Source organism: Porites lutea, chromosome 10, assembly GCF_958299795.1.
Source record: "Porites lutea chromosome 10, jaPorLute2.1, whole genome shotgun sequence".
NCBI lineage: Eukaryota > Metazoa > Cnidaria > Anthozoa > Scleractinia > Poritidae > Porites > Porites lutea.
This window is the reverse complement of record NC_133210.1, coordinates 30,024,161-30,034,160: the sequence shown is the minus strand read 5'-3', so window position 1 is coordinate 30,034,160 and position 10,000 is coordinate 30,024,161. Positions and strand designations below refer to the sequence as shown.

Sequence of the window (10,000 nt, the reverse complement as noted above, 5' to 3'; positions counted from 1 at the left end):
AGACAATACTTAGTTGTTTTTGTTTTGGAATAACATCGACATTGGCGAGTAGCAGAAGGAAAATATAATTCAGTGGTAGAGTCATGGAAGTAATAAACCCTTTGAAAGAGATGTTTGTCTACTCCAACTAAACCTCCCGCAAAAAATAGCAACAATTGCCTCTCGGAGACAACGTACCAGCACAAAGGAACGAGAAAGAAGTGCAAGAAAACAAATCAAGCTGCCATAATTCAGTGACAGCGGCAGTGTCTAATGTACAAACCACATCGCAAGCCGTGACCGAAGTCGAAAACCAGCAACATTTCTAAGCAGAGTCCCAGACCACTGCATCACACCTTTTTGCTCGGACGCGCTCGTTTCACCGCCCAACCTTTATCCGCCCTGCTCGTGCCAGTCCTACTCCGCATCACACATTAAATGAAGAGCGGAGCGCTCGTTTCACCGCCCAACCTTTATCCGCTCTGCTTTTCATACTTGATTGGCGCCAATTTTATCGACCCAAAAACGGGTCGGACCAATCAGAGTAGCTCCCAAGCACCCTTGGGGATAAAGCTGTCACTCACAAGTACTAAGCGTATTGAAACGTGACTTGCGGTTCAAATTCCAACATGATGGGGTCGATTGCGAAAGCGATGAAGTTATATTATGCCTCCTTTTCCCTCTGCAGTGAGGGTCCCCAATAGGGTCCTTCAATCCCGTAATCCCGACTTAAAATTTCGTGCAATCCCGTAATCCCGAGGGTCATTTCGGGCATTCTTACTCGCCCACATAATTTCAATCCCGAATCTCGCCTTGATTTTGCTCTTAAATCCCGAATCCCGAGCTTCAAATAAGGGAAATCCCGAATCCCGTAAAACCTATTGAGGACCCTCTGTAATGGCCTTCCTCGACGATTCGAGGCTTTCTCTCACTCCGTGAAGCTTCCGAACAAGGGTTTCGTTCTTGTCAGAACAGTTACGACACAAAATATTAGTTAAAAAACTGTCACTGGAGATCTCCTTTCCCAGTATTGACTCCAGATTGAAACAAGCTTTTGTTTTTTACCGGCCGCCTGAGGTCGCCAACTTTCGCCTAAAATCATTGTTAGAGACAACTTTCGCACAAAGGAAACAAATTTGCTCCTTCGATGATGGAGACACACACACACGTTCAATAGATTTAGTCGGAGTGGAATCAGGACATTCCGTCATTGAAGTCAAGGACTCGCAAATAAAACCTGAAACCCCAAATGCGAGTCACGCCACCCCCCATTTTTGGCGCAAAATGCAAATGAAAACCCTGCAAGCGAGACAAGTCGACCTCTCGCGACTTCGTCGCTCCCGGTCGGCCGCTTCGCGGCCAAAAAAGGCTCGAGAAGACTGCACTTCGAGAAGAGTGATTTTACGCACTTCTTGCTGGGGAATTTTCCATTGTATAATTTGTTTACTTGCATTTATTAAACACTAAGGGCCAGTTATTTAGCCCGTATATTACACAAACGCGTTATAATTAAGCCATTTTCAGTTTGACCATCGCTTTTATCAAACCCCATTTATCGTGAATAATTTCAATAAAGCATATAAGGCGGACTGGAAAAGCACTTATTTTCTTAAATTAACCCACCAAGAAAGAGGCCTGGAGGTCCAATGATTTCTTAAACCGCTGTCATACCGCGAAAATGTAGCCTCTGCTCGCAGGGTAGTAGTGGTTTGAAAGTAATGTCACTCTATTTTCAGGGGCGGATCCAGGATTTTTTTTAGGAGGGGGTGCACTCGTCTCTTGCTCTACTTCAACACCAATAAACCACATAGTTTTTTTTTTTTGCAGAATACCAGTTGTATTAGAAAACCGCAGGTCATCTTGGGGGGGGGGGTGCGCACCCCCTGCACCCTTCCCCTAGATCCGCCCCTGATTTTCTTTTTGCTTCTCTCGCAAGTTAAAGTGAGAGTTCACAGAGACTGTGTGGTTTTCTTGAGTGCGTTTTAGAAGCTGCCTTAACGATCAGTAGGATCGGTAGGAACACAGGATCAGTAGGAACAGTAGGATTAGAGGAACAGAAGATTCGGTAATAACGCGTAATAGCCTGCGAACAGCAGACGCATTTCCGGTCGTCGCTTCTCTACAACCGGAAATCCGTCTGCTGTTCGCAGGCTAGACGCGTAAGGGACCGGTCATTATTTATCGCCTTGGCGGGGGCGGGGGAAGGGGGGGGGGGGGAAACGGGGGGATCGCGAACGAGTCATCTCAAGTCATTAGGGGGGGGACCACTTCAGTGAGAAGTAACATTCAAATGGGGGATCGGCTAAATTTCACCTTGTTATGCCCCAAATCCTGCCCCCCCTCCCCCCAGGCGATAAATAACTATATAACCGGTCCCTAAATTACTAACAGAATAATCTATAAAAATAATCTAACAGCAGCCATTTAATAGGTCGCAATTATTTTTTTTCTTGCTTTTCTTCTGTGAAAATTAACAAAATACGCCACTCTTATGACTGAAACAAAGATCTGAAATAATACTGAAGCGGTTCACTTGCAAAGCACACTACAATTGATATCATTGCGTACTTTGATAACATTATTTTTGCAGTACACAGCCGTCTCAAAAAGGAATATGCGTATCCCGACGCATATGTCACTGATCTGTTACTCTAAATTTGACACGCGGTCAGTACGGTGTTTATTTAAAAAAGTACTTTGCCTGACTGAAAATAGCTAGAAGCTCGAATTACAACATTGGTCTCAGAAACTTCGCATGAACAAAATCACTACCGAAACCACAAAGCCGCTCTAAATGAAAAACCTACCGACTCTCTGCAATGATACTTCATTCGCAGTTCAATTTAGCATTTCAGTTTCGAAGACAAGGGCAATTTTGCTGTTTAATAGAATAAAGATTATCGAAATGTTTGAACTCCGCCCAAAAATATCAAGCGACAATCCTTCTAAAATTTCGCGTAATTATGCGAATGTTTAGACAATCAATTTAAAATCAAAATCACTACCCGGTAATAGGGTAGTGATGACGTCACTGGACGGCATTAACGGCCGGTCGATTCAGACGTTGTTGAGTAGCCTGCGTGGCAGGCGTTTGAAAGGGAAGGGAAAGGGAGTTTGCGCGAGAAACGCGAGGGGCGCGCGAGGAGGGAAGGAGGGAGGGAAACGCCTGCCAGGAAACCATTGTTTTTTCTATCCAGCCCCCTAATTACATAAACTAAATCCAGTCATCCGTAAATTTCTGGCTGTCAAAATGGTCCAATCAGAGGTAAGTAGTTTCGCGCGAGAAAGGCTCTCATATGTCCGCGGGAAATTGACCTTTTGAGACCTTTTCATGGCGGCGGGTCTCAAAGATGGAAAAGGTGAAAAGAGGTCGCCCCAAAAAGGTGGATAATCGTAATGATGTATGCCGGATTTGCCAAGGAAATCTGAGGATTACATACGGAAATTTTGAAAGCGTTAAGGCTTGCGTTAATTTGTTTAAACCGTCTAGTAGAAAGGATGCGTTTGGTGTGGTATTGTGCGAATCCTTGAATAACATCGGGATAATAATCGAGGATTCTCCGGCTGAATCACAACTGGCATGCAATATCTGTTTCCGTAAGATGATGAATTTATGCGAACAATTCCAGTTCGTTCAGAAAGGAAGCTCTACTACTCCCAGCTCTGAAGGAGCAAAGAGAAAGTCCGTCGCGGTTTTATCTCCAGCACGCAGTAGCCCCCCAAATCGCAAAACCCTGAGAATTCGATCGCCAATGAAAGGGAACAATCTAAGCAGTAAGAAATCTCTGCAATTTGAAAACCGCCAGGAAGAAGATTTATCAAGAGCTGTTCATGTCAATGCGTTGTCGACATGTAACGTAGACGATTTAGATACATCGCAAGGAGCTGCTGTGAAAATAATTATTTCTTACCCCAGCGGAGAAGTTAAAGCAATTAACAAACTCCATGCGGGGAGTCAAATTGTTGTCAAAAACATTGGCTTGAAAAACTGGAAAACAGCGTCCAACGCGTGTCTCCGCCACGAATTTCTTGCCCTAGAGTTAAAAGAAGCGTTTAAAAATGAAATAGGGCAAGAGTGCAAAAATTTCCCTCCTCGCGCGCCCCTCGCGTTTCTCTCGCGCCTAAAACTCCCTTTCCCAAAACTCCCTTTCCCTTCCCTTTTAAAACGCCGGCCACGCAGGCTAGTTGTTGAGAGGCACCCATTTTTTACGGGAAAAGCCCTGGGGACGAGGTTGGTTGAGAGGAGAAAACGACTCGAAGCCATCCGATGAAATTCAGGCTACTGAAAGTTCAACATTTTTCCAGTTTTCCCGAAACCGAGCCAAGTTTTCCAGCATCACGGCTCGCGTGAAGGTGTCGGTTGTTTGCGTTCTTTCTCTGTATCACCTGGTTGCCGTAAAAATAAACGAAAAGAGTTGAGGCACTTTCTTCTAAAGCGAATGTCTTTTCTTAATTTTACTGGCAGTGCGTTGCACAGCATGAAATAAATCAAGTTTGATCGGAATAAGTCGAAATACTGCTTGCAATAATAACCTCCAGGAGAAGCAGTTGTCTATAGAAAATCCCTGTAGGGTTACACGACGCCTTTTTAATCTTTTTTGGCAGTCCCATGAGTAAATTTTTTATTCTACTGAAGCCAGTGCCTCTGGTCAGTTGCTAAGCGAGAACAACGCCTTCCTCGTTCATTATAGAAAACATGGAGTCGAATATTGCCGAATCCATTTTCCCTTTTGCCACATACCTACATTGCCAGCAACCTTAAATGTGTGGTCAGAGCATAGCCAACTGCCTGTGAACGATGACATCCGTGCATTGTAAAGTTGCTCTTTAATGCAATAGCCGTGCACAAAACATTGGCGAATTAGCTTTCTGTTGGGATGTAGCGGTGAAACCTTTGGAATGTTACTATCACTGGCTTTTGGTATGTCCACTGAAATAGTTCTTATCATAGCTAACGCTTTGATGCGTATGTCGGCGAGGTAACTGTACCACATCTGCTTTAAAAGAGATTCTACCTCCATGTAACTCATACCTGACGCAGTTTGAGCGCTTATGAGTCTGTACAATCGGCGCGTAATTCCGTTCTTGTGCAGGGGATTGTAAAGGGGATTAGATCTTCCTGTGTAAATGCCGTCAGAATCTGAGGGTCATGGCCGACTCTCCGATGATCATCCTTCTAACCATAGACTCTGCTCACGAGCAAAACAGTACTTTCAATGTTTGCAAGTTGCCTGGGACTGTCGTGCCTCCAATCCCGCCCATCCTTTCAGCTGCTTGGCTTCAGATTGTGGTCACACTGTGGACAACGTAATCTTCCATGGAAGTATTGAAGCAAGGGATCCCAAACAATAATGCCAGGGAAGTCAGGGAGAAAGAAGGCTTCTATGGTCGAAAACTATTTTTCGAACATAGTTATAAGGTACTGATTGTCCCAGACAGTGATGTCGAAAGAGGTGCTGTACAAAGTAAGCAGTTAACTCAGGAGTAAACTTTTAACTAAAATGTAGGTAAGAGGAATGGTCATAATGATTGGGAGAAAAGGAGGGCTGGTAAGAAGAGGAGTCAGAGCTAAACTTGCCTTAACGGCAGGGAGGCAGTGAGTAGTATTTTCCTATGTGAGGCACATTTTTCCTTCCCCCTACCCGATAAACTTGCACAGCCTTTAGCATAAAAGGCAAGCGGTAAAAGCCAAAAAGTACTTGAAGAGATATTGAGACTTCGCAAACGGCAGTAGTCTACTCCTGAGAGAGGTAAATCATAATGAGTATCTTTTTTTAACTCTACTTTTCACAGCGACCTAATCTCGTAGCCAGGTTTTTTGAACAAAGACTTTCGGCTTCATAAAAAAGAGATCTGGGGAAGAGATTAGCCGCGGTCATCTAATTGTTGTTCTTGTTTACCATACGTTTATAGCTAGTTTTTTTCCCAACATCGAAAAATCTCATTGGTCACTTCGAGGTCACGTGACATCTCACAATGAAACTTTTTCCCGCCAAAAGTCTCGGAGCGGACAAAATTGCAAAACTCTGACGTCAGAGGGTCAAAGAGGAAGTTGACCGCACGCTGAGATTAACTTAATTTGTATACGTAGAAGTTTCTCTTCGTGGGCTATATAACAAATCACTTAATGGCTGGTCTCTCCAGTCATGAACAGTAATTGAAATATATCAACATGCATATTCTCCACAATGTTCTCCGTACATTTCATTTGATACTCATGAAGAGAATTTAACAGTCACTACCTTTTTTCATTTGTTGACCATTTCCTGTTTTCTCACAACCTTTATGACTGACTAAGCTGTGTACCGTGAGGATAAGTTTGATTATTTGTGACACTCATGAGTTAGCAAAGGGTTAAGTGACTGTTATTGAAGGCGCTTGTGAACCTTTTTAGTTCATTTTCAATTTAAGTTAATTTACTATTGTTCTTTTGTTTTGCTATAGAACCATTATCTCAACTAGACCAGCCTTCTTCGTCAAGCATGCCTACATGGATGCTAATCTTGTGTATTTGTAGAGCTATCATCGGACTTGGCTTGATGCTTTATGGTGCCGTGCATCTCTTCTTGTATCTCACCTCCGAACCTCAAAACGTAGCCGTGCCACCTGTCCAAAAACATTCCGAAGAGATGGAATTATTTTGTCCCGAAAACGTTTAGAGTTACAGTAAAACTGGTAACAAAAGCGGGCAACTTGTTTTGCAAAATTGCTGCAGAACGAGTAGTTGCAAGTTGCGTGAATACTGACTTCGGATTGGTTTAAAATTACGCGGGAGTCCTGCTATACTCGGGAGTTACGTCACTTGTTGGAAAACAAGTTTGTCTTGGCTGGTAAAAGGCGCAACATGTACAGTTAAAAGGTTAAAGGCTTGTTTATAGTGGAAAGAGCACTTAGCTTGTCCAGCTAATTTACAGGCACTCCACTAGATTTTGTTGCAAAAAGTAGAACAACTCTCTTCTTTCTGCAACAACTTTTCGCAAGCTCCTGCAGCCTGGTTAGTCTGCTCTGCTACACAGCCGTTTTTAGAGTCGTCACGCAACGCGCCTCCCCACTGAGCGTTGCGTGACGACACTAAAAACGGCTGTGTAGCAGACTACACCCTGGTTTGTTGCAATACAGTTTGATTCGTGGCTGCTAAAACGCGCAACATCGCTATTCAACTCGTTTTGCAGCCAAGCTGTAAAAAAAAAGTTGCAGGTTGTTGTTGCCCGTTTTACCGTATGTTAAGATGAAGATTCGCCGGGCTTGAATCTAAATTTTCAACGAGCACTCCCGAAGTTTTCATAAGGAAGTTCCCACATCCCATCCCCAGGCGCTAGCTTTGAACCGTCTTAGAATAAAAATTGTAGGGGTCGCTTTAAAATATTTATAGGCATGGCTAATGTAATTATAGGAATATTTATAGCAATGGTTACGGGGAGATTAATAGAATTACGCTATTATCTGGGAATTTTTCGTGTCTTGTTTTCCCAGTTTATCTGTTTGTTGTTTTTCTTTTTGTCATTCGGAAGGCATCAAATGCTGTTTGTATTGTAAATCTTTGAAGACGTTCAATAAAAAATTCTGTATCAAACAGAGTAAAAAAAACGGAGATAACAGTCCCTTCGGCTTCGAAGGTTACGCGTTACCGCACGTGCTGGAACGATAGAAGTGACATTACGGACGGACCTACGCGAACGCAGGTACTGACATAGAGCAGCTCAAAAACTATTTAACGTTTGCCTTACGTTCCTACGTTCCTATTTGAACAGTAGTAAATTCACGACGGTTCAGTTTACAGAATTCAGCACAGCTCACATGCGTGTTCCCCGCATCTGACGACGACCCAGCTTAGCGTCTCCCTCCTCGCGCGATGCGAGTTTCGCGCGCTAACTTGCTCAGCAGGCGTTTCCGCGCGAGTTCGTTAAGCAACTTCCTCTTTTTCTGCTCTCTCATTCAAACCCTCCCAACGAAATCGCGAGGGAACTTTTGCCACGCATTCTACGCGCGCACTGGCGTATTTCGCTCCCTCTTCTGACCCTACGAAGTCTTTTAAACCGTGTAAGGAGTCGATTACTGATCATGTAACAAGCTCACTCTGTTGCTTTATTACATATAAGTTTATTAGCTTAATACATTGTGACCACATATCAAATATTTAATCGATGGTTTGTAAATAATCTTTTCTCTCTTGTTACATTCACACATCACGCTGAAATTTTTTTCTTAAAATTTTCTTCACAGAGGAAACTCTTTGCGGTATCCCGAATTTTAAAAACAGGTTGATGTTATGAATGTGGATAGTCTTGTGACGAAAGTTTAAACTTAAAAGGGGAATGTTTGTGCTGCGATTCAACTTTATCCTTGGTTTAAATTTGGCTTTCCTTTGTTTTGGGTTATGGTAATGCTGCAAAAATGGCAGTGGCATTTCTGACATCCCTCAAATGGAGTATGCGTCTCGAAGGGATGTCTGAAATTCAGGTTACAAAAATGGAAAAATCAATTTCAAACCCAAGACAAAAGTTCCCAACAAACAAAATGGAACTCCACCTTATTTTACGTAACTTATCAACTTAATAACATCGTAGCAAACTCAACTCTAACCTACATAATTAAGTAATATACTTCACACGAGCTTTTACTTTAAAAAACACTTCAAAAACAACATTAGAATGAGGAAAATTAGAACAAAGAACGCCAAAATGTGTTTTGTTAAGACTAACTTATTATCTTATAAACGATTCATTTAAGGTATACTGATCAAGCGGAAAGTTAAGGCAGTCGGATTGAGAGATTTAGAACCAAGCTCACGGCAAAAGTCTGCTTCAAATTGACAAACGTTAGTCTCAAATTAGAATGTACACATATTAAAACTGTGCATATATGGAACCACTAACATGATGGTGTACAGATCATTGGCGGTTCCAGGGGAGGGTCCCGTGGGGCCCGCCCCCCCCCCCACCCCCCACCTTATTTTTGGACCAAACTGAAATTCTTTTTAAGACCACCCCTCCTTATCTCATGGTCTAGATGACCGCCTTCCGCCCCCCCCCCCCCCCCCCCCTTATCTGAAGGTCTGAATCCGCCACTGCAGGTATAAAAAAAAACAAAAATGACAAGAAAATGGAGAAGTTGGTCACGTGGTGTTTGACGTAACGTGATTCTAAATCTCGCTTTAACAAAACAGTGAAAACTGTGAAGCTGTCACTCGTCGAACCCTATAGCTAACGTTCCTTCTATAGAAATATGGGAAGAAATGCAGGACGTATAAACATGGGGCACACACGAACTGCTCTCAGAGTCCAGATGGCATGTAGTAAACACTACGTGAACAGCTACTTGCAGCAAATCGCTTACTCTGAAATCCATTTTTCCCGAGGGGGGGGGGGGGGGGCTACTCCCCTCTAAAAGTACCGGGGATGCTCGTCGTACCTTAAAGGGGATTCAACTTGTAAACTGGTATCGCTTAGGGTGCCAAACCCTAAAAGTTGTCTACGTAAGATTTATGACAATAGTTTCGTGTTGCTGCGTGACGATCGTGAGAGCAACATGGCTCACGCGCAGAAGCGTGCGAAGTCTTTGCAGCACTGCAGATGCTGTTCACTTCGACAAACACAGGCGTCCCCGTCACGTGTCACATCGCGATTTTAGGTTGCCCGTCTTTTTTTACTTCTATGCCATATTACCGATCTAAAACGCGGTAACCAGACGAGTCCAATGCGTAAGTCTTGTCACTATTTACCTAAAATTAGCCGGCAATCTGCCGGACCTAAGCGCTATTTTCCCACACTAAAACGTTACATAAAACTGCAACTAAAATTCAGTAGAACGTAATTTTGACTGAAATACAACAGAATTACACCTTGAAATGGGAATCAAGGATAAACAGTGACCCTGTCAGAATCAAAGGAAAGTTCCCATGATTGCAAAATGAGTGCTGAAAGAATCGCGATAACCCTCTGAAAAGGGCCTCCTTGAAGCTTGATTAGGTTCAAGTATGGTTTAACTCGGATCCGTACAGCATAAATCATTAATTAAGGCT

At 43.2% G+C, this 10,000-nt stretch overlaps 2 protein-coding genes across 2 annotated transcripts in view; one reads left to right on the top strand and one right to left on the bottom strand.

Moving 5' to 3' along the window:
- LOC140949938 (neural cell adhesion molecule 2-like) overlaps positions 1–6,682 on the top strand; it is a 53,842-nt gene extending 47,160 nt beyond the window's left edge. Inside the window, exon 13 of the mRNA XM_073399090.1 lies at positions 6,424–6,682. Coding sequence (XP_073255191.1) covers positions 6,424–6,638 — 215 coding nt within the window. The 3' untranslated portion in view covers positions 6,639–6,682. The remainder of the gene's footprint in view (positions 1–6,423) is intronic.
- Positions 6,683–9,057: 2,375 nt separating this feature from the next.
- The window catches only part of LOC140951213 (neural cell adhesion molecule 2-like), a 20,476-nt gene continuing 19,533 nt past the window's right edge, over positions 9,058–10,000 (bottom strand). Inside the window, exon 10 of the mRNA XM_073400441.1 lies at positions 9,058–10,000. This exon is cut by the window's right edge and continues 171 nt beyond it. The gene's annotated coding sequence lies outside the window, so the exon portion shown is untranslated.